The sequence below is a fragment of the Aquarana catesbeiana genome, linkage group LG02, assembly GCF_042186555.1.
Source record: "Aquarana catesbeiana isolate 2022-GZ linkage group LG02, ASM4218655v1, whole genome shotgun sequence".
NCBI lineage: Eukaryota > Metazoa > Chordata > Amphibia > Anura > Ranidae > Aquarana > Aquarana catesbeiana.
This window is the reverse complement of record NC_133325.1, coordinates 400,350,587-400,375,340: the sequence shown is the minus strand read 5'-3', so window position 1 is coordinate 400,375,340 and position 24,754 is coordinate 400,350,587. Positions and strand designations below refer to the sequence as shown.

The 24,754-nt window shown below is 39.6% G+C and overlaps 1 protein-coding gene across 2 annotated transcripts in view; it reads right to left on the bottom strand.

Annotated features, from left to right (window-relative positions):
• Window positions 1-1,455: 1,455 nt before the first annotated feature.
• RNFT1 (ring finger protein, transmembrane 1) overlaps window positions 1,456-24,754 on the bottom strand; it is a 76,775-nt gene continuing 53,476 nt past the window's right edge. For both annotated transcript variants that reach the window (XM_073615260.1, XM_073615259.1), the window contains exons 5-9: window positions 17,734-17,887; window positions 13,917-14,075; window positions 12,223-12,288; window positions 8,393-8,494; window positions 1,456-3,588 (exon numbers count right to left, since the gene is read on the bottom strand). In XM_073615260.1, the coding sequence (XP_073471361.1) occupies window positions 3,454-3,588; window positions 8,393-8,494; window positions 12,223-12,288; window positions 13,917-14,075; window positions 17,734-17,887 (616 nt within the window). In that variant the 3' untranslated portion in view covers window positions 1,456-3,453. The remainder of the gene's footprint in view (window positions 3,589-8,392; window positions 8,495-12,222; window positions 12,289-13,916; window positions 14,076-17,733; window positions 17,888-24,754) is intronic.

The following is a 24,754-nucleotide window of genomic DNA, read 5'->3' as shown; positions in this document are numbered from 1 at the left end:
GATTTTCTTAATGCATTTATGACAGAGCAATTTCTTGCTGTCCGATAGCATCTTTACCCTGTATATCTTTTTCGCTTTATCGTCCCCATCAGTCACAGTCACTCAGTCTGCTACTGTCCCAAGGAACCCCCTCTACTCTGACGCATATGCGGGCAAAAAAACCCCAGGGTGGCCAGCGCCCCTCCTGGGGATAGCCCTGCTTCCTCCCCTCCGTCTTACTGCGAGAAAGCTGGGACCTTGTTCTGCAGCCTCCGGTAGGGCCCTTTGCCATTGGAGGGGAAGGAGAATGCAGTAAATAGCTTTAAATCGCCGCCATTCCCGTAGCCGGGCATACAAATATGCTGTCGGCATTCCTGGAAACTCCCTCAGATACCTCCAGCACATGCCCTCATCCAAGATGACAACCTGCCCACTTCCTGTGGCGGCGCCATCTTGATTATGTCACCTCCGAGGCGGCCGCAGTGCCCCTACCAAGATGGTCGCTCGGTCACTTCTGCCCCGCGGCCATGATTAGAAGCATGCTGGAGGTGTCATGGCACGCTGTGGGGAGGAAAAAGAAAAACCACCAGGAGTCCCCCCCAAGTCACTAAGAAGCGCCCCTGATGGCTTACCTCGCGTCTGGTGCTGGCACCAGTCAGGGGGGTGTAGAAAAAGTGATCCGCACTCCAGGTGTTGCTCTTAAAATTCCTTCATTTTATTGAATAGCCACAGTGTACAAACGCAGATTAAGTCAGTTGACGTGTTTCAGCCTATAGGGCCTTAGTCATAACCACTCAGGGGGGGCCCTCCTCAGTGACTTCCTCGAGCGGCCTCTTCCCTTCAAGAATACGCCTGTGACTGGCTGCCTTGCCAGCATGCTCACAGGGGAAAAGAGGGTATGCAGGGATGCCTGCCCCGGACTGAAACTGCTGTCAAAAACAACTGGGGATTTGCTCCGTAACCTTCCAGTGCCAGTGTTTGCAGGATACACAAGAACTGACGGGCCAGCCTAGGGTAGGCCTTTTAAACTTGTATGTGCTTGTGTTTCCTGCAAGAGGCGGAACCTATCTCATGTGACTGTCCTGGAGAAAGACTTGGGAAAAGTACGTTACTCTATTTGCTAGTTAGGTGGTCCTTTGGGGGTGGACCTGACCCAAGAGTATGCTGTCATGAGGAAACGACAGGAAAGAAAAATTACGGTAAATATCCAACAACAATTTTCTGTAATATAAGCTGGATTTTACATGATTCAAACATGAGAAAATACATTTACAATACCGGCTTCATAGCAACCAGTGCTTTCCGCAGCAGTGAGGACAAGGGAAGTCTTTTACCTGAGAGGGATTGCCAAACCTATGTATTTTCAAGCTTATTTATACCAACCCATTTCATTAGTACTCAGACCCATGAATGAAGCACTGTTAAAACCTTATTTATAAACCAGGTTTTAGATTATCCAGATATCACACAGTCGAGAAGAGAAAAATACTTTTATTGAAACTGTTCAATTTAAATAAACACAATGTTTTCAAATCCCCACACATGCACTAGATACATAAATCCGTTTTCAATAACCTCAATCAATGAAAAATGTGTTTTATCAGAATACATTCTGTTTCAAGGTGGGCAGCAAAAACTGTTGTAAAAAGCTGCACCCAAAGAATAGCAAAAAAGAAAACAAAATATGCATATATAAATATACCTCTATCTCAATATCTTTGCTATGATTTGTGCTCAGAATATAAGCTAGGTTCAGTATAGTCTGAAAAAAAATAGTACTGATTCAGTTTGGCTGGATGCCAGCTAGTAAAGCATGGATTTATACCATCCAATGCAGATATTCTGCAAGTCTGTACAGAATCTCTCTTAAAATGCTGGTTTGCCACAGAGTTGTGTCCGTCTATGAAGGACGGGAAAAGTGAAAGGTGCACACACAAACATACATATTAAAAAAAAAAATCTGAATGGCTATGCTTTGGTTGTTTCAAGAAATAATCAGGTACAACAGAATTTATTCGTGTGGGGAAACCTCCATTCTAGTTGTCAGTTTCCACAAATGATGGGGCTCAAATTCTATGAATGGCTGAATATAAAAAATGTAGCATAAATGCATTTCAATTACATGCCATTAGAAAAGGATTTTTTTTTTTTTTTACTCACAGGGAGATCTCTGCAAGTGTAATGAAGTCCGTAGCTACACTCAAAATGAAATTTAAGAAAGGAGCAGATAGCATGCTACCCCCCCCCCCCCAGAGGGATTTACATTTCTGAACTAGACAATACTTGAATTTACAACGTGCCCAATTAATATTAGGTGAAGTCTTTGGTTTAATTCAATCACTGCTTTTCAAAAGCCTTCTTCATACCATTATACTGCCAGGAATAATTTCCTAGCAAATGTGTACTTTGTACTCAAACTGTACATAGCAATCTGATCCAATGTATCCCTTATATTTAACCATTATTGCATATATTCTAAATCTTACACTTTTTCATGCTGATAAATATTAAGCAGGCAAATATCTTAGTGCATCTATATATCTTTAAAGTCAATTTTAATACATTTGAAAATACTGCTAGTATCAATTTCTGTTATTATCTCTTGATTTTTTTCCTGCATAGCAGAAATTAAACTGAGTGAGAGGTTAGGCACTGCAAGCCAATCAGGCTCTACTGCATTTTACAATGCTGCTAATCTAACGTAGAGCAGACACTGGAGGCTCAGGTAGAAAATGTTTATGCAGCTTAAGCTGGCCATACACCAATATGTTATTTTATTTAGCCTGCAGGCTTGATGAAAAAAAATAGAATGGATTTGTCACTCCACAATATACTGTGTAGACAAATCCCCCCACAAAGCTATTGTATTGTGACATCTGTGGCAGCCAGCCTACCTAAACAGTGGCTTCATCCGATTGTGGACAGAACAGGGGTTGTGGCCAATTTTCTGCCTAGTTCCTTCGATTTTTCAACTAAAGGATATTGAGCAGGTGGGCGGCGATAAGGCCACACACACACACAAATCAAATTGCAGGTGGTACATCAGGAACTGGTTGAAATTCACACAGTGTATGGCCAGCTTTACAAGAGCAGGGGAACACAAGTAAAACATTGTAGCAGTGATATATATACATGATCCAATGAGTAGGATTCTGGCATAGAAGCCATAGCGTTGCATATTAATTTGACCATCCTCACTACAAAGTGTGGATTGAACAGAATTGAAATTATTTTCAGAAGTGAAACGTATCAACTATGTGTTAAGCTGGAATTCCACGTTTAAGTCCTACATTTGCAAAGAGAAGACAGACAAACCGTATTTTTACAAAAAAAAAAATGCAAAGAAAACCCAATTAAAAATATCTATCCCTTCTAACAGAATAAAAATGTTGATTTAAGCATGTGTGTGGTAAAACAAATCTAATGAGAAGATGAAATGTGTTCAACAGTAGGAGCACAGCAGATGAGGTAAGACTAGAACACGTGTAGCTGTAGTGATGTGGCTCCATCTTTCCACTTGTGGTTATGGCTAGAAATCACAGTACGGCATAGGGGGCAGGTCTTCTCTCTATTGAACCACAAGGAGATGCATTCCTCACAGAATATATGCTAGAAGAAAGAAAACATTATAATTAATATCTGTACCGACCTCGGAATTACCGGATATATTCTAAATTTCACAATACATAATTATAAATTTGCAATCATTGTATGGCGGCACTAATCTAACTAGAGATTAAATGTGCCTGTTCAATGAATGTACTGTAGGCAGTTATACAAAACTGTAAGACATATTTTTGCAGAGTTTTAGTAATATATCCGCCTGCTGTGGCAGCTAAGGGTTCCATGCATGCTAGAGGCATAAAGTCCAAGCAACCTCAAAATTAGTGCAGGTCTATTATGGTAAACAGAATAACTGCGCGGCCAAGGAAATATTTAGAAACATGGTGCCACTCTCAATAATGACAAGCAAAAAGTGTGCCTGTTCCTTGAATGAAATAAATACGCAAGTCTGCGTTTTTGCAGTGTTGGCATATGAATTAGACCAGTGTTTCTCAACTCCAGTCTTCAGGGCGCCCCAACAGGTCATGTTTTCAGGATTTCCCTCATTTGAAATGTCTGTGGTAATTACTATGGCAGTGAAACTGATCAAATCACCTGTGCAAAATAATGGTTAGCCTGAAAACATGACCTATTGGTGCGCCTTGAGGACTGGAGTTGAGAAACACTGAATTAGACTACATTTACATGGCAGTTTAGCAGTGATCAGGGGCCAGGTATACGATGAGATTATCAGACCATTGATCATCTGTTTTTTTCTTTTTTGCATGCTAGTCTCCATATTGAAAATAAAGAGATGACTAAAGTTACAAAAATTCTTGTTCGACAGAATAAAAATTTAGACATGATTGGTTAGTGCAGCATCCGCCTCTGCATCACGATTCGTCCAAATTTACCTGCATTTACCTGATTGGCTTGAGCGGCAACTCCATGTGCTATATATGAGTGTAGGGCGTACCAATATGGCAGCACCTCAGATGACGTCCGTGTGACGAAACGTGGAAGGCGAGACATACTTGGTACGCAACACGTCATTTCCTTTCCCCGTATTTCCGTTTTTTGTTACCTCGGCTGTGGAACGCACGCCGGGACCACGCATTGGAACTGCGGATGTGCCCTGTATCACACTAGGTGGAGCCCCTTCTATGTGGGTTTTAATAGACATTTTTTATGATACATTTTAATATGGAGATTTAATAAAGACCTTGGCTCTATGGATTCACGCTATGAGGCTCGTTTTTTCCATTCATATGGGGATGTCGGTTGCTCAGGATTTCGAAACCGCATTGGAGAGGCTGATGTGAGCTGTGTGAACTAGAGGGATATCTTGTCAAGGGGGACATCGCCATCTGGATACAGCTATTATGCCTGTTACCCCTGCAGGGGTAAGGCGCTCTGGTGAGTGCAATCACAGGAGGGGGATGCGGATGGAAGAGGGGAGCACTGAAGAGTCACTTATATTTTGCTTGTGCACAGTCCACTACTCACAGATCGTCATTTGATTGACTGTTTGGGACTTTTCACCTTTTATACATATATTTATGTATATATTTTCTATAATATTTTTATACATTTTTGCTTTTCCATTTTGTATTCCTTTTTTGTTTGGTTTTTACACACAGACTTTTGTGGATATTTTACATTTACATTTTTTGCTTGCTTTATATTTGTGCATATGTACATATTTACACTTAGGTGGATTCATACAAGTACCCGGGGATACCACCTCAGAAGACATAGCACTTGTCACTTTATTTCTGCATCTTATTTTTGCCACGTACGTACGTATACACGCATGATTGGAGATTTATATACACACCCTTAGTCATTCATTATTTACATTTATGTTCATTTTTTCTCCTACACTTTGGTTTTTTCATTTGTTGATTGGTACACCTACCTGGTTTACTTTTGATTGCAGCATCATTCACTTATAGGCATAGGCTTATCCACATCATTTATTTACACAGAGGTTCATTTAATTTTTTCACTACTCTTTGAACAGCGCCACTTCCCTTTCAGTACAGTTTTATCATTTTGGACTCCACCTTTTGGTGTCCCATACAGGGAGGCTGCAGGTCTTTTATTTCCTAAGCACGCAATACCGTTTTTTTTTTTTTATATTTTTAATTTCGTGATGTAGTGTGTTGTATTGGTACTGCATTTTCAGACAAAAGCTGTACTGATTAAATGAAAACCAAAATTTTTGTGCTTGTCCTATCGGATAATTTCACACGACCACCTGTCCAGATCAGCTCTCGAAAGCTGTGTACTAGAGCTGCACGATTATCGCTATCGCGATTTTTTCCCCCTTGCGATCTTGACAAAGTATTTTCCCGATTCTTTCTATGCAGAGAACGCTCTCTGCTCAAGCCTACAGCCCTCAAAAGAAAGGAAAAAAAAAGGGCAGTCTGCCAAGTATCACAACATTCTTTAGCAGTGGAACTAAGTATAAACATTGTAACGATTTGTCGTTTAGATCACAGGAATACACTTCGGTGTGTAAATGAGGAAAGTTTAACCACTTAAAAGCGGAGTTCCACCTAAAAATCAAACTTCCGCTTTTCGGAATCCTCCCCCCCTTCAGTGTCACATTTGGCACCTTTCAGGGGGGAGAGCAGATACCTGTATAATCCAGGTATTTGCTCCCACTTCCGGGCATAGATAGCTGTAATAACCGCGGATATCTATACCATATCTGGCGCCTACTCCATCCCCCCTCCCCTGCCTTCTGGGAGACACACAGGTCCCAGAAGACAGCAGGGACCAGTGTGATTGCGCAGCGCGACTCGCGCATGCGCAGTAGGGAACCAGGCTGTGAAGCCGCATGGCTTCACTTCCGGATTCCCTTACCGAAGATGGCAGCACATCCACCAGAGAGCCGAGGGACAGATTGGCTTTGGGTGCTGACATCGCGGGCGCCCTGCAGTGTTAATTTCATCGACTAAAACATTTTAGTCGACAAATTAATACTATTTTAGTTGACTAAAATACGACTAAAAGGAAAACAATTGAGATGACTAAAATACGACAAACTAAAATGGCATTTTAGTCTGAAGACTAAAATGGGACTAAAACTAAAATGGCATTTTAGTCAAAAGACTAAGACTAAAACCAAATTGAAATTTGACTTCAAAATTAACACTGGTCTGTAGTGCAAGTTCATACCTCAATACCATAAATTATAACATATGAGATTTTTCACTCCAGCAGTATATAATGAGTTTGGAAATTGTAGAGAAATGTTAACTAATGCATTACAATGTTTTTACACCCATTAGATTTTAGACGACTCACATGAGTTTTAGCCGACTCAAATGAGTTTTAGTCGACTAAAATGTACTGGAGATTTAGTCGACTAAATACGACTAAAACTAACAATTGCAGAAGACTAAAATGGGACTAAAACTAAAATGCCATTTTAGTCCTAAGATTAAGACTAAAACTAAATTGAAATTTGCTGCCAAAATTAACACTAGCGCACTGGACAGGTAAGTGTCCATATTTTAAAAGTCAGCAGCTGCAGTATTTGTAGCTGCTGACTTAAAAAAAAAAAAAAAAAACCATTTGGCGGAACTCCGTTTTAAACACAACCTTTTTCTGACATTTGTTGGTTTCAAGTTATTTTTTTTGGCTAGAAAATTACTTAGAACCCCCAAACAATATATATATATATATATATATATATATATATATATATATATATATATATATATATATATATATATATATATATATATATATATATATATATATATATATTTTTTTTAGTAGAGACCCTAGAGAATAAAATGGTGGTTGTTGCAATACTTTATGTCAAAAATTTTGGAAAAAATTATACTTTAATGAATAAAAAAAAAAATAAAATAACCAGTAAAGTTAGCCCAATTTTGTTTGTATAATGTGAAAGATTTTACGCCGTGAGAATTGTGATATTTATTCTAAGCAAAAAAATTGTGATTCTCATTTTGGCCAGAATCGTGCAGATCTACTGTGTACTAATAATCAGATTATTGTACTATTGCTTCGAAAGTGGTATGTGTGTGTGAACAGCTGCTGCTATCAACAGCTGGTAGATTTGTGCTCTGTAAAAATGAATTGCTAGCGGTGCTGCTGTTTGCATGTAACCACTCATCTGAGCGGTTACATGCTAAAAGAGCCTCCCACCAACCCTGGATGTAGACAGTATGCATCCAAGGTCAGAATTTTCTGTTGAGGATTGGCCACATGGAAACTGGCTGCAGCGAACCAGACAGTTTGTATAAGGCCAAAGCACAGAGTGTTGCTGTGTTCAGAGGCAGCATTTAACCAACTCTGAACACAGCAATCTGCTTCTAAACTGCTGTGTGTGAATGAAGATCAAGTGTGCATTAGTGCAGTAATGGCAAATGAATACATCGCACAATGATTCAGCGACAGCAAATAAATGTCCATCGGTGGTGAAGTGGCAGTGAAGGGTTTGTGCTCATTAGGTAGATCGGCAGTAAATAAATTGGTGCACACCAGTTTGGTGGCAGCAAGAATGGTAATATATGTCAGTGCTCCACCGCAGGCATATCTGATGGGAAAAAATTTGGGTAAAAAAAAAGGACCACTCTCTGTTGGCCGAATTGTGACGACAGGAACCTTTGCTCCTTCTTGCCATGCTTACAAAAGATGTAAGTGTTGGATAACGAATTTTGGCATTATACAGCGCTGCCTTACAGTAAATAAAATCCTATTTAAAAAAAAAAAAAACCAAGAAACAAATACATGGATATGAGTTGTTAATCTTCGTAAATAGATTATGGCTGCATTTGAAAATGCATATATTCATCACAACAAGAAAAAGTCTGGTCATTCAGTATTTTACCTGACACAGAAGTACTGTTGGCTTTCTAAATTCAGCCTGACAGATTGCACAGATGTCATCAACTTCTGAACATTGCCTTTTAGATGCAGCTACTCCATAAGTCTGAAATAATAAAAAAAAAAAAAAAAGTACATTACACAATATGTGATGAGATTAGATAAATGTAACCATACATTAATTATTATTTACTGTTGCATGATGTTTGACTCAAAATCATGAAAATGGCTCAGTGAACTGAGATGTAAGTTAAATCATTGCTCAGCATAACAATATTGTAAACATAAAAGATGTATGTATTAAAACGGTAGAGGTTGCCGGTGGTTACGCACTTGTAGTCATGCACAGTGTATGCTGCAATACAGGTAGTAAACCACTAACAAAAAAAAAAAAAAATCACAACCCTGCAAGACAATAGCATAATGTCATACTAGCACATTATAAAATACTTACCTTAGAATGAAGCTCCCGCAGCGCGCCCGGTCACCGCTGAGGGGGTCGACATGTCCCCTCAGCGTTTCTTCTGGGTTCGCGGGCTCCGGCGCTGTTAATGGCCAGAGCCGCGATGACGTCACTCCCACACATGCACGCGGGAGCCCTCCGTTCTGGCACGATCTGCTGGACCTTCAAATCGCATGCGCCACTGACGTCAGCGGCTGCATGCAGGGTGAACAGCTACTACTAAACAGTGCACGTTAGGGAGATATTCATTTTACCTACAGGTAAGCCTTATTATAGGCTTACCTGTAGGTAAAAATGACCAAGCGGGGTATACAACCGCTTTAGGGGAATAACATTTACATAAATGTCCCTCGTCAGCTATAAAATTCTGTTAGAAGTTGCATGCTTTCAAAGCAATAGAATATTTTTATAAGTATCTAAGATAGCCTTTCCCCTAAAGTGGAACTTTAAACATGAAAATTAAAGCCTGCTAGATCCATTCAGGATGGCCCCTTTTGCAGGTATAGCTATGTAAAACATTAAAAATACCGTATTTATCGGCGTATAACACGCACAGGCGTATAACACGCACATTCATTTTAAGAGGGAAGTTTCAGGAAAAAAACTAAAATTTTAAATAAGGAACTTTGGAGCAAAATAAGGGTCAGTGCCCATCTGCAGCCTCATCAATCCACATCAATACAGCCTCACGATTGCCTTCAATGCAGCAGCCTCACCATTGCCATCAGTGCAGCCTGATTGACGTCCACCTGCAGCCTAGAGGGGACAGGGAGAGGGGGGGGGGGGTGTGGGATGAGCGCCGACAGATTAAATACAAAGAGAATCTCCTATGATAGACAGAACAGTGGTCCAATGGCGGCCCAGGAGACAGGACTTCCTATTACAGAGGCTGCCAAGTAAACAGGAGATTCTCGCTGTATGTAATCTGACAGTGCTCGTCCGGCCCCCCTCCTTGTCCCCTCCGAGGCAGCTAAAATTGAAGTATTGGCGTATAACACGCACACGCTAATTGCACCCAATGTTCATGGTAAAAAAGTGAGTGTTATACGCCAATAAATACAGTAAGTGCCTCTACTGTTTAAAATACAGCAATACTAGAGCATTACTTTTTTATCAAGTTGTTACCGGTAAAGTTCCGCTTTAAGCTGATTTTTTCATGCACTCTATAAAAAGGGTAGTACTAAGTATTACCAAAAGGGCGGACTTTATAGGCTAAGAAAACAATGGAGAGGAAGAATAATATAAATAATCAAGTTTATTAGAATTTACATAACAAAATGATCAAAAGAGATAAAAAAACGTAGCATATATGCATCTGTGTTTATGTGCAGTTAGCCCCTGTACATCTACGCTTTCGCCGTCAGGCTTCTTTAGGACACGGCCAAGGTTCAAACACGAAACAGATAAGAGAACATATTTCTCTATCTTAGTTTGGATTACACCATCAAATATACCCAGAATCAGATGGGTGATGAGTTTTGAAAGTACGAATAAATCACGGTTTATTTGGCTAAGTCTGTGAGCAGGGGCAAAGGAAGCTTGTATTCCTGTAAAGAGCATGCCCCTGGGAGACAGAAAATTCCTGCACACCTGTGCAGGAATTTTCTGTCACCCAGGGCATGCCCTTTACATTAATTGTGGACATACAGTGACTGGCTGTCAGGCTTTATTTAGCCACTAGCACTGCTGAAGCCTAATTAAGCAAATATGTCTCATGTACTGTGGACGCTATTGTAACCTTGCTGGCCTCTTTCTGACCAGGAATACAAGCTTCCTTTGCCCCCGCTCACAGACTTAGCCAAATAAACCATGATTTATTCGTACTTTCAAAACTCATTGCCCATCTGATTCTGGGTATATTTGATAGTGTAATCCAAACTAAGATAGAGAAATATGTTCTCTTATCTGTTTCGTGTTTGAACCTTGGCCTTGTCCTGAAGAAACCTAATGGCGAAACGCGTAGACGTACAAGGGCTCTGTGCACGTGAACACAGATGCATATAGGCTACGTTTTTTTCATTCTATGTTATGTAAATTCTAATAAACTTGATTATTTATATTATTCTTCCTCTCCATTGTTTTCTTAGCCTATAAAGTCCGCCCTTTTGGTAATACTTAGTACTACCCTTTTTTTGTCTCCAGAATATTTTGGACGTGGCTATTTTAGTGCACCCCCCTTTTCCTTCATCCACTCTATACAGCTTGTCCCCCTGCTGGACTATATTTTATTCTGACAGCTGGCAATAATGGCTGTCAAAGTACCCAAACAGTGGTTGCACGTGACTGGATGCAGCTGCTGTTCAGCAGAAAAATTTCTGCCTGGCTCCTTTGATTTTTCAGTCACAGGATAATGGGAAGGATGCGGCCAACAAGGCCACCCACTAAGCTAATTTCAGCCAGTTCATCGGGTAACAAAATTCATACAGCTTATGGCCAGCTTTACAATACAGCCCACGCACCACATAAATGACAATCACTGAAACACATGTTAAATTCGTTTTGGCAGTCACAAAATATGTAGCCAATTTAAAAAAACAAAAAAAAAAAAAAACAAACCCTGCGCTGCTGTCCACTAAATAGTTGATTCTCAACAAGGGCACACATTCCAACATGAGATTTGCATTTGTAAAGAAGAAATAACGGATACCCTGCTGGACTGAACAAGTGCTTGTGATGCAGCTGTGATCCAAGATAATAAGGACATCAATTCCACGTGGCTTAGCATAAGCCTCCAAGGCAGACTTTCTGCGACATAGGAAAAGAAGGGACTAAGGCTAAGTAAACAATAAATATCCCGAATGCCTGTATTTTGGATTCTAGAAAATAAATATTAACTTCTCCCATTAGTAGACTTTCTACTCAAAGACCAAAAAGGTCTTTTTCCAAAAAAAAACTGCCTGCTGAAGAGATGGCACCTTTCTATCCTTTATCTTCAAAATTGGCTATTCTGAACATATGTTTAACTAATATGAATGAAGCACTTCATACTACAACTTCTAATTTATGAAAGCAAGGGGATTAAATGATGAGTAATAACAAGGTCCGAATATAAAATCTATATCGCTGATTGTAAAGTTAAAAAAAAAAAAAAAACGTGCTCAACTGCAAACACAATCATCTAACTGCATCTGTGACAACAGAAAAACAAAAAGGGACAGCTTCTGAAAACAGCCTGATAACCCAAACATCAGGAAATGATTTAAGTTGGCAGGAACAGACAACTTTGTAGGCCTATGTGCTAAGCACTGGCTGGCAACATATACCTAACACAAGTCAATAGTCATTTCACTGTAACACAACACAACGACCACAATGTTATTTGCTTTTTTATATATTTATTGTGCACTTACAGACTTATTCAGATTACTTACAGGCTGAGTAAAAAACAATCGTAAGATATCCGCAGACGTTTTCCATTGTCCAAAAACCACAAAAAGCTGAAAAGAAGCAGAAAAAGAAATGGTTATTAACTGCTGTTTGACATTTTGAAAACTGGCTTCAATTTCTTTTGGCAACAAAACATTCTCAATAAACTAGATCTGAAATTACTATTATTAAACAGGGATAGAGGAAAAATACTACAATCTGGAGACAAACAGCTAAATGTAAGAGAGTCAGCAGAATCTTTTAGAGTAGTGGTTTTCAACCCCAGTCCAGAAGTACCCCCAACAGGCCATGTTTTGGGAATTCCCCTTAGATAAAATAGCTGTCCAAAATACCAAGCCATGGACTCTGATTTAAAGCACCTGTGCAAGATAAAGGAAAATCTGCAAAAATGGCCTGTTGGGGGTACTTGAGGACTGAGGTTGAGAACCATTGTTTCAGAGGGATGGAGGAAAAGTGTATTAGTTGAACCCAACAAAAATGATGTTCCAAGACTATGAGTTGTAATTTCAAGCAATCCCATGTAGCTGAACCCTCCTCTAACAGAAATACCTGGTTTGGGTGGATGTGGGCAAGTTGAATCATTCACAGAGAAATTCAGATGTTTATATTTTGCAAGATTTACCAACGGTTACCATTTGAATAGTATGCCAACAGGTTAAAAGGGTACACTTTATGTATTTGTGAACTCTCTACCCACCAAAAAGAAAAAAACACATTCCATTTAACCAGTTTTCTAGTTCAGACAGCCTAAAGGAAACTATATAAAATGTTGCAGCCAATTATTCATTTTCCACTGTAGTAAAAGAAATACAATTTTGTTATAACTGCTATTAGATAGTAAATATGGAATATTAGCTCAAGGATCAGGTTATTTCTGTGCATTCTCTTCTATACAAAACGCTTTGTTTTTTGGAATGACAGCGGTGTGCAACGCAGTGAAGTCTGGTTGTCAGACAATCTCCCATTTTAAGTGGCGATGTAGGAGGAACTATTTTTGTAATATTGTAATACATAAATGGATTAATTGGGGTCTTTTATATTCCTATACATTTAGATGCATCGATTAAGATTCTTTGCAACAAATTCTATAAAACGTTATACATATTAACTTCACTTTATAAGAAAAAAAAAAAAAAAAACAATAGCAAACAGCTATTTCTGATGGGCACAGGATATAATGACTTGGAGATAAACATTGTTTTAACATAAGATATTCCCTGGAATTCATAAAGAGTGGCACAAAAAGATTTTGCGAAAGGGTTTCTCATGTGCCAATTTCATGTACTGGTCTAGAACTTGAATTTGGCACATACTGCGCCACTTTTCAAAGGCACACGAGACACTTTTGCAAAATTTGTCTGCACCAGTTTCTCTGTACCCCAAAGAGTTGGTCCTAATTAGCTCCACTTTCATAATATATCAACTGTCTGTATTTTATTTAGAATTTGACACATTCAATGAGCAACAATGTAAAAGTGTCGCATTTTAGAACTACTTAAATTTGGTGCACAAGTAGCTGTTCGAACCAAAAGTGTTGCAGATGCTTCAAAAGTTTGGTGCAATACATTAACAAGAGAGATTACTGCCGAAAAAGTGGCACAGCAGCTTTATTGAATTCCCCCCATCGACATCTAAGAATCAAAGTACAGAGTAAAAGAAAATTAAAAATTCAACTTACTTTTATGATGAGGTAGAGCAAAGCCAACAAAACACCAAAATGCCATTCCGCTCCACTGGTCTGAGCCCCATAATCAATCAAATAGCGGAACCATACCGGCGTTAACACAAGCATACAATAATACTGTGCAATCTCTTCTAAGCACATGTACCAATAGCCCTAAAGAAGAATTGTGATATGGTTAATCCAAGAGACAACTAACCATTTTGAAACACTAATAAATTTGAAAGCCGGCATACCAGAAACTTTAATCAATCATGCTTTTTTTCCATACAAAGTAACAACTGCTGAAGCTTTTCAGCATATGTGCCTTACCAACAGCTGGTTACTAGTTACTACTAACAGGTCTGAAATACCCTCCACCTGAGGGTGGAACAAAAATCAATAAAAAATACAATGCTAGAAAACGATTAAAAAGCCTTAGACATAATAAAAGAATGCACAAGAAAAACACATGGAAATGCATAATAGAAAAAAGTCCTAAGTGTAAATCAGTAAGGATACAAGAATTCTAAATCACTCTTTTTAAATGCAAACTTACATTGCCCACCTGTGATTTAACCCCTGAGGGACCCTGAACTGGAGTTTAAAAATCCACAGCCCTCACTCTCCAAAGCATTTCCTGTGGCCATGACCTCTTGCGGGGGCAGAATCTTCACTTTGCCATGAAATAAAAACAGATATGGCACCCCCATGTACATGCTGTGCACCCTACAGATTTAAATTTAATATTACACTGTGAACACAAAAGCTGCTGGAGCACCATTACAGGGTTCACCTGGGATTAGAAAAAGGGAATCGGTCCTCCTGAAAGTAGAAGCAGATGAGTGATATGCTCTCACAGTTGGAGCCACATCCAGACAATGGAGGGAATATATTTTTTTTGTTAACTTGAGCCAGACAGAGTGAAAGAATATCATCCTGGTTAAAGTGAAAGGCAGAAACTACCTTGAGCAACACGTGCTAGGCCTCAATACCACCATGTCCCTATGAAGAACTAGAAATGGTTCTCCAGATTAGGCCACCAGTTCAGACATTTGCCTCACAGAGGTGATGGCTGCAAGAAGTCAACAAATGCCACCTTGTGGGTAAATGTGGAAAAATTAAGGTCTCTAAAGGGTTCAAATTTTTCTGAAGGGCAGAAAGAACCAGAATCATATCCACACAATCACAGGGGAATACACAGGGGGAGGCTACATGGGAGACCCTCTTAACAATGGTCTTAATCAACAAGTTGAATGTAAACAGTCTGAAACAGCACTTTTCAGGGTCAGGCTTTTGCTCTTTCTGTTCTGAGAACCAGAATCTGGTCTAGACCTAACTGCAGAAAGGCAAGAATTTGTCCCATGCAGAAAATCCTGGCAAACAAGATTCACACTAAGTGAAGTATGCCTTCCATTTCTGATAATTGTGTTTGTATTCAAAATTGATCAGCACTATGGATGTGCTACAAATAGATAATGCCGGCTGTGAGGTTATTTCATGTGTTTGGAGTGCATACTGGACCAGGAAGTGGGGCAGCAGTCAGCCATTACGGTCTATTAGTGCCGGTTTTTAGGCACTATTTCAGATGAGTTTACATCTGAATGTTTTTAAATGGGGAAATATTGTTACTATTAATAAAGTGTGGAAGACAATGATCTCGTCTTTGTGGCTTCCCTATGATGTACTGAGCTGTGGTGAGGAGGCACCTGGAGTGGAGTGTTGGGCTGGCAGAGAAGTGGAATATGACAGAAAGCCTCTGGTCCATGAAACTGAGCGCAATTGGACCTATATTAGATAGTTGGAGCACTTTTGTTTAATCAGGCAAGCATGTGCAAGTTACAAATGCGTGTCATTTTTCCCTCTCAAAGAAATACACATGTGAATATTCTATAAATAATGGTATACAAGTATTAAAGAGGTTCTAAAGCCTAAAGATTTTTTTCCCACAATGTTTAGGTACAAGTATCGCCCCCTCACCACCCACCTTTATACTTACCTGAGCTCTAAGTTGATCCAACGCTGTGCACGTCTGTTGCAGCTCTCTCCACTCTCACAGGCTTTGCTGAGGTAGTGGGAGCCATTGGCTCCTGCTGCTGTCAGTCAAATCTTGTGAGGAGGGAGCGGGGGGGTGGGTCTGAGCCACACAGTCTATGTTTATGGATGCAGGCAGCACAGTACAGGATCGAGCTTGCATATGTGCTACCATAGGAAGTGGCTTCCTATGGTGGCACACCAATTAGAAGAGGAGCCAGGAGTGCCAGCGGGAAACACAAGAAGAGGAGGATCGGGGCTGCTCTGTGCATTAAAATGTGTCCTGTTTCTTGCATGAATAAAACTTTAAGGAAAACAAACATTGTTAAATAAGAAATATAGGCAGGGGAGAGCGCTGTACTAACTTTGGATAGCTAGTGCAGCGGCTCCTTCTGAGTGGTCAGTTTTGTTTTTTTCGTTCAGCCCTGCTGGGTTGCACAGAGCAGGGGAGTAGATCTTGTTTGCCATTTAAAAAAAATAAGAAAAATTGACTTTACAATTAATATTCATTTTGCTACCACCACCTAGCTGCTTCATTCTGCTTTCCAAATACAAACATGTCCAGATTTATAGAATATCTGTAAAAGCTATACCACATTTCAACTGTAACATTCTGTAATGGTATATGCTCTTTTTGAAATTTGTCCTGTTTCTTGCATGAATAAAACTTTATGGAAAACAAACTTTATTAAATAAGAAATATAGGCTGGCCATACAATTATGTTATTTTGCTCAACCAGCTGATTGAAAAAAAAAAAAAAAAAAAAAAAAAAAAAAAAATCTACTTGATTCCCCATCTAAACATTCAAGGTGGATGGGGGAATCACTCCCACTGTGATATTGTATTCTGATGGCAGGGAGCATTCCCTGCCGTCAGAATACACGGATCAGTGCAGCCGGTGGCACTGATCATTCGGGGAAAAAAAAAAAAACAAAAAAAAAAAAAACCAGAGACTGGTTGTACAGAAGTTAGTCGATAGATCGACATCTGTACAACCAGCCTACCCATAACATGGATCAGTGCACACTAGTGCACACTGTCCAAATGTTGGGCGGCATGTACTGGAGTAGGTCAGACAGAAGCCGGCCATTCAGCATGACCGAAAAAGGTCTGCCGACTGGCTCCCATTCAGCGCTCTCAGCCAATGTGGGGGGAGGAGGATACAATAGAAAAGCAGGAGAGAGCGCTGTACCAACTTTGGATAGCTAGTGCAGCGGCTCCTCCTGAGCGGTCAGTTTTGTTTTTTTTAGTTCGGCCCTGCTGGGTTGAACATAAAAAAAATAAATAAATAAATAACAAAAAAAAGGGTGTACTAGGCTTAAGATGCCACTATCCCTGCGGAGAGTGCAGGAGAAAGGCTTGTTCCCCTTTGAGCCACTCCGCTGTGTATACAGATAACCTGATATCATCCTGCTACTTATATATAGGTCTGTTTTTAAAGCACATCTATCTGTAATCCTGGCATACCAGATTGAAATTTGTTACATGTCGGACTGTTAAAAGGACAATGTGAAAAATGTATATTCAGTATTTAACATTACCAGGACAATCAAAAATGAAAACCAATTTTCCAAAAATTGCGTTTTAATCCTAAACACCATCTAAATAAAGATATTTTCTTTTAATTATATCTCTATTGTCCCTAGATTCCTTTAGACTCTTGAGCTGCAGATTAATGCTGATCAATCTATGGGTATTTCATGACATAAAATGTAGGTCTGTATCAAAATTCTTTTAAAATAAGTTGAATAAGAAGTGCTACACATGCTTAACAACATACAAGTACTGTAACAGCCTTACCTTGCATTTATGCGACATTATAAAGGAAGGCACCAGCAGGATCAAACACTTGAGGCCCATAAAGGTAAACTTCACAACAAATTCTGTGATACCAACAACCCATAACACATCCCAGAATTGTAAAGGTCCAATAGTGGGGTTCATAAAAATCAAGCTGCAAAAATAAATAAAATGTATAAAAAAGTGTTGTTATTAATCTACAAGAAAAATCTAAATTAAAAAGGTAATCGGTAAAAGATGAGAATGGCTTCACAACATGGCTGCAGAATCTCAAGTAGTCCGGCAGTGCACACAACTGGCAACCAAAAGATACCTTTAGAAATAAGACTGCAGTCCAGTGACCCAACTGCTGTATTTTAAAAAAAAAAAAAACAAACACATTAGTCCCATCAGCTATCCCATCTTTAATATTGGTGTACCTTAACTACCTGAGTCCTAGCTAATTAAAAGATATATACAGTTGTGCTCATAAGTTTACATACCCTGGCAGAATTTATGATTTCTTGGCCATTTTTCAGAGAATATGAATGATAAAACATTTCCTTCATTTAGGTTTAGTGTTGCTGAAGCAATTATCAATCAACTGTGTTTACTCTTTTTAAATCATAATGCCAACAGAAACTACCCAAATTACCCTGATCAAAAGTTCACATACCCTGGTGATTTTGGCCTGATAACATGCACATAAGTTAACGCCAGGGTATGTAAACTTATGAGCACAACTGTAAACCTCCTCGAGTCCCCATCCTTTTTTCAGGTTTTGGACAGACCGTCTTAAAATTGTTTTGATTTGCAGTCAACCCAGCCAATCTTGATATTTGGGGACAGATAGTACTTTCTTTAATACAATACTTAAAATAGGATTTTTTCGTCATACTTACCTGTAAAATCCTTTTCTTTGAGTACATCACGGGGCATAGAGTTATGCTAATATTCATTCCCTACTGGGGAATACTTCATCTACAGGTGAATGGATACTGGTAGACCAAAGCTCTTTAGACAGGAAGTGATCCCCTAGATAACCCCTCCCATACAGGAAGTACTTCAGTTTTGTAGCAAGCACTTAAAAGGGTTGTAAACACTTGTGTTTTTTCACCTTAATGCATCCTATGCATTAAAGAGAAAAAACTTCTAACAGTGACCGGCCCCTCAGTTTTACTTACCTGAGCCCCTCCATCCCCTCGGCGGAGACAGGCTCTCCCTCTCTGCACGGTATCCTGGCTCTTGATTGGATAGATTAAAAGCAGCGGGAGCCAATGGCTGCGCTGCTGTCAATCAAATCCAATGACGTGGGTGCTGGGCCAGGTCTATGGATGCAAATGCAGGACTCAGGAGAAGCGCTCTCCTGAGAGGTTACCTTGCATGCGCGCTCCCAGGGGGTTATCTGATGCAAGGAGCCGCGAGAGCCGCCGGGGGACCCCAGAAGAGGATGATCGGAGCCACACTGTGCAAAACAAACTGCAAAAGTATATCATGTTTGTTATTTAAAAAATAACATGAAGCTTTACAATCACTAATCCTCAAAAAGAGGGGAGGGACCTCTGTGTCCCATGATGTACTCAAAGAAAAGGATTTTACAGGTAAGTATGATGAAAAAAATTATATTTTCTTTATCATACAAGCCCTATGTTTCAAACCATAGGCCTGAATGACCAACTGGTGGACCCAATTGGCAATGAAAGTATTGGAAGCTGCCTGCCCCATCTTGGGTCCTTCTGGTAAAAAAAAAAAAAAAAAAGGAGTCCGATTCTCGGTTCTCCGCCAATCTAGACAAAATGACTGCTCGCACTACCCACCTTGCAGACACTGGTAAAAAGCTGAAGTACTTCCTGTATGGGAGGGTTTAGATAGGGGATCACTTCCTGTCTAAAGACCTTTGGTCTACCAGTGTCCATTCACCTGGAGATGAAGTATAACCCAGAAGGTAATGAATATTAACTTAACTCTGTGTCCCGTGATGTATATTAAAGAAATTATATTTTTTATTGATCTCAACATTGCTATATGTATATGTACGGTCATGTATTAAGGTGGCTATACTGGGATCATGGTTGAGGCTACAACCATGATCCTGGTACTGTTTTTTTACAGCAAGCGATTCTGCACAATGTAAAAGTAATCTGAATGGCTATATAGCCACTGGATTGCTTTTACAGGCAGCAGAAGGCCCCCCCCCTCCAACCTTTACCATCAGGGAGCACGTTAGGGATGCAACCAGTGGCATCAGCTTCCCCGAAGAGAGTGAAAGGAAATTATGTTGTTCCTCCCACTGTGTGATGTCAGAAATGTGTGATGTCAGGAAAGCTTGTTCTGTTAAAAAAACAGACTTACTGGCTAGATCACCAGCAAAAAAAAGGTGGTCAGAAAAGAAAATGCAGCCACCACATCTAAGAATTGGTAAACTGCAATAAAATGTTGGCTTTTGGGTTGAATACATCTTTAATTTTGGTAGCAAATCTGGATACATATTTTTATTTCCTATTGAGCCAAAAATAGCAATAAAATAAAAAATCTGAAAATATTTCATTTTGGTGTCCTTTTTCCCAATGTAACATTTACATAATTTGCACAATCTTATCAATTCACCCTAAAATATAATCAAAGTCTAATGATTAACCACTTGAAGACTAGACCGTTTCACTGCCTTTCTGCCCAGGCCATTTTTACAGTTTTCAGGGCTGTCACATTTTGTATGACAATTATTCATGCAACATGGTACCCACACGAATTGTAGATCTATTTTTTTTTTTACAAATAGTACAATCCTTTGGTGATATTTATTCACCACTGTGTTTATTTTTTGCTATATAAAAAAAAGGGGAAAAAAATTAGGGGAAAAACCATTTGTCTTAGTGTCTCTTTGCAAATAAATAATCTTTCTTTATAAAATTTAGGCTAAAATGTATTCGGGTTTATTTCCTTAGTGGAAAAGAAGTTGTATTTTTTCACAAAGTTGTCATTTTAACAAGTTATTCCTCACATGCAGCATAAGCATACTTACAATTACACCACAAAACACATTCTGCTATGCCTCCAAAGTATGGGGATAACACGTGAGACTTTTGTCCTTTTAAGGAACATAAATTATGCATGAAATTTCCTGACTACTTATCATATTTCTTAAGTCCCTGAAGTGCCAAGACAGAAGAAAGACCCACAAAACTACCGCTTTTTAAAAAGCACAAACACCTCATTCAGTATTTTCTGAAAGGCATAGTAAGTCTTTTGAAAATAAAATTTTTGCCATACGTTTTTGGAAAATGCAAGAAAGAAAATGATTTTTTTTTTTTTTTTTTTTTTTTTTTTTTTTACACAAAGTTGTCAATTAAAAAGATATTTCTAACACATTGCATGGACAAAACACATTCTACTATTCCTCCTGAATATGGCAACACCACGTGAGACTTTTTCACCGCCTAACTACAGTGCCTTGCAAAAGTATTCACCCCCCTTGGCTTTTTACCCATTTTGTTACATTACGGCCTTTACTTCAATGTTTTTTTTTATCTGAATTATATGTGATGGATCATAACACAATAGTCTAAGTTGGCAAAGTAAAATTAGAAAAATATATACACAAAACTATTTTTTCAGAAATAAAAAAAATGATAATGGTATATGCGTATGCATTCACCCCCTTTGTTATGAAGCCCATAAAAAGCTCTGGTGCAACCAATTACCTTCAGAAGTCACATAATTAGTGAAATGATGTCCACCTGTGTGCAATCTAAGTGTCACATGATCTGTCATTACATATACACACCTTTTTGAAAGGCCCCAGAGGCTGCAACACCTAAGCAAGAGGCACCACTAACCAAACACTGCCATGAAGACCAAGGAACTATCCAAACAAGTAAGGGACAATGTTGTTGAGAAGTACAAGTCAGGGTTAGGTTATAAAAAAATATACAAATCGTTGATGATCCCTAGGAGCACCATCAAATCTATCACAACCAAATGGAAAGAACATGTCACAACAGCAAACCTGCCAAGAGATGGCCGCACACCAAAACTCAGGGGCCGGGCAAGGAGGGCATTAATCAGAGAGGCAGCACAGAGACCTAAGGTAACCCTGGAGGAGCTGCAGAGTTCCACAGCAGAGACTGGAGTATCTGTACATAGGACGACAATAAGCCATACGCTCCATAGAGTTGGGCTTTATGGCAGAGTGGCCAGAAGAAAGCCATTACTTTCAGCAAAAAAACAAAATGGCAAGCTTTGAGTTTGCATGTGGGAGACTCCCAAAATGTATGGCGGAAGGTGCTCTGGCCTGAGACTAGAATTGAACTTTTTGGCCATCAAAGGAAACGCTATGTCTGGCGCAAACCCAACACATCATGTCACCCAAAAAACACCATCCCCACACTCACAGTGAAACATGATGGTGGCAGCATCATGCTGTGGGGATGTTTTTCAGCAGTCGAGACTGGGAAACTGGTCAGAGTTGATGGAAAGATGGATGGTGCTCAATACAGGGATATTCTTGAGCAAAACCTGTACCACTCTGTGTGTGATTTGAGGCTAGGATGAAGGTTCACCTTCCAGCAGGACAATGACCCCAAACACACTGCTAAAGCAACACTTGAGTGGTTTAAGGGGAAACATGTAAATGTGTTGGAATGGCCTTGTCAAAGCCTAGACTTCAATCCAATATAAAATCTGTGGTCAGACTTAACCACTTGCCGACCAGCTCCTGTACATAAACATTGGCATTTTAAAGGTGGATATCTCTGTAACGGCAGCAGCTGCTGCCACAACCAAGGTATCCATCTTTTGAGCTGGCAGTCCTGTTTACGATAATAGTGGTCTCTTCAGCGGATTTGCCTCGAGATCACAGTTATCGGCGGCGGGAGAGGGGTCACCCCCCCTCCCGCCGCTGCTTACCGGAGCAGTCGGCAACGGCGGAGGTGATCGGGACCTGTCCGTGGATGGGTATGGAGACGAGTGAGGGGAAGATGGCCCCCACCCGTCTCCATAATATAGTAAAAACGTCACTTCCGCCCATACGTCTTAAAGGGCCATTTTTCTGTTGTCATTTTTTCCAATGACAATTTTTTTTTTTTTTTTATTGCATTTAAGTACAAATATGAGATCTGAGGTCTTTTTGACCCCAGATTTCATATTTAAGAGGACCTGTCATGCTTTTTTTTCTATTACAAGGGATGTTTACATTCCTTGTAAGAGGAATAAAAGTGACCCAATTTTTAAAATAAAAAACAAAACAAAAAACAAAAGTGAAAAAATAAATAAAATCAAGTAAAATAAATAAGAAAAAAAAAGTGTTTGACGCCATTCCACGAGCGGGCGCAATTTTGAAGCATGACATGTTGGGTATCAATTTACTCAGCGTAACATTATCTTTCACAATATAAAAAAATTGGGCTAACTTTACTGTTGTCTTATTTTTTTATTTAAAAAGTGAATTTTTTTCCAAAAAAAGTGTGCTTGTATGACCACTGCGCAAATACGGTGTGACAAAAAGTATTGCGATGACCGCCATTTTATTTTCTAGGGTGTTAGAAAAAAAAAAAAAAAATGTATAATGTTTGGGGGTTCTAAGTAATTTTCTAGCAAAAAAACTTGTTTTTAACTTGTAAACACAGAGTCTGAAAAAGAGGCCTGGTCTTTAAGTGGTTAAAGATTGCTGTTCACAAGCACAAACCATCCAACTTGAAGAAGCTGGAGCAATTTTGCAAGGCGGAATTGGCAAAAATCCCAGTGTTAAGATTTGGCAAGCTCAGAGACTTATCCAAAGTGACTTGGAGCTGCGATAACCATAAAATGTGGCTCTAAAAAGTATTGACTTTGGGGGGGGGGGTGAAGTCAAAACATTGACTTTTTCTGTTATTTTGTCCTATTTGTTGTTTGCTTCACGATAAAAAAAAAAAAAAAAAAAAAAAACACACACACCTTCAAAGTTGTGGGCATATTCTGTAAATTAAATGATGCAAATCCTCAAACAATCCATGTTAATTCCAGGTTGTGAGGTAACAAAACACGGAAAATGCCAAGGGGGTGAATACTTTTGCAAGGCACTGTACATAGAGGGGCTTAAGATTCAAGGAGCACCTTCAGGCATTCCAGGGGCATAAATTATGCATCTCATTTCCTGACTACCCATCACATTTTTGGAGACCCTAGAGCACCAAGACAGTGGAAATAACCACAAAATAATCACATTTTGGAAAGCAAACGCTCAAAAGTATCTTCTAAGACTATGGATCACAGGAGTGCAATTCGTTTTGAATCGAAGTCCGCTCTCTGCTGAGGTCACAGAAGTCAGTCCAGGCATCGCATCAATGGAGTCTGGATCCACCATGTGCCTCAACCGACACCCGGCTCAGCGAGCCTCAGTCTGAGCCAGCTGCCCCCTCCACAGCCCAGTGCTCCAATGAGTGAGGAGGGAGCAGAGCAGAGAGCTGTGACTGACAGTCTACAGCTCTCTGCTCACGGAGCTCAGAAAACAGAACGGTCGGTGGTGTTCGATCGCTCGGTTCCCAGTGCAGAGGCGCCGGGGGGACAGATGCAGCATCGGACCCATGCTGCATCCACCTAGGTAAGTATTAATCTAAAAGAAAAAGCCCAAACCCATACGCCACAAGTTTTCGGAAAATGTGAAATTAAAAATGTACAAAGTTGTCCATTTAATAAGATATTTTTCACACATAGCATGGGCATACTTAGAATTACACCCCAAAACACATAATGCTACCGAGTGTGGAAATATCAAATGCGTAAGGCTTTTTCAATGCCTGGACTGATTATGTACCGGACATCGCACCTTGTGTATCACACAAATCAACCAATTATATAAAAAAATAGTATTTTTAAAACAGCTTACCTGTAAAATCCTTTTCTTGGAGTACATCATAGGACACAGAGCCTCAAGTAATTACTTGGTGGGTTATGGGCCTACCTTCAGGTGTTGACACTGGTATGACCAACACAGGAAGTTGACTCCCCTATATAACCCCTCCTCCTTCCAGGAGTCCTCAGTTTTTGTAGCCAAGCAATATACTCT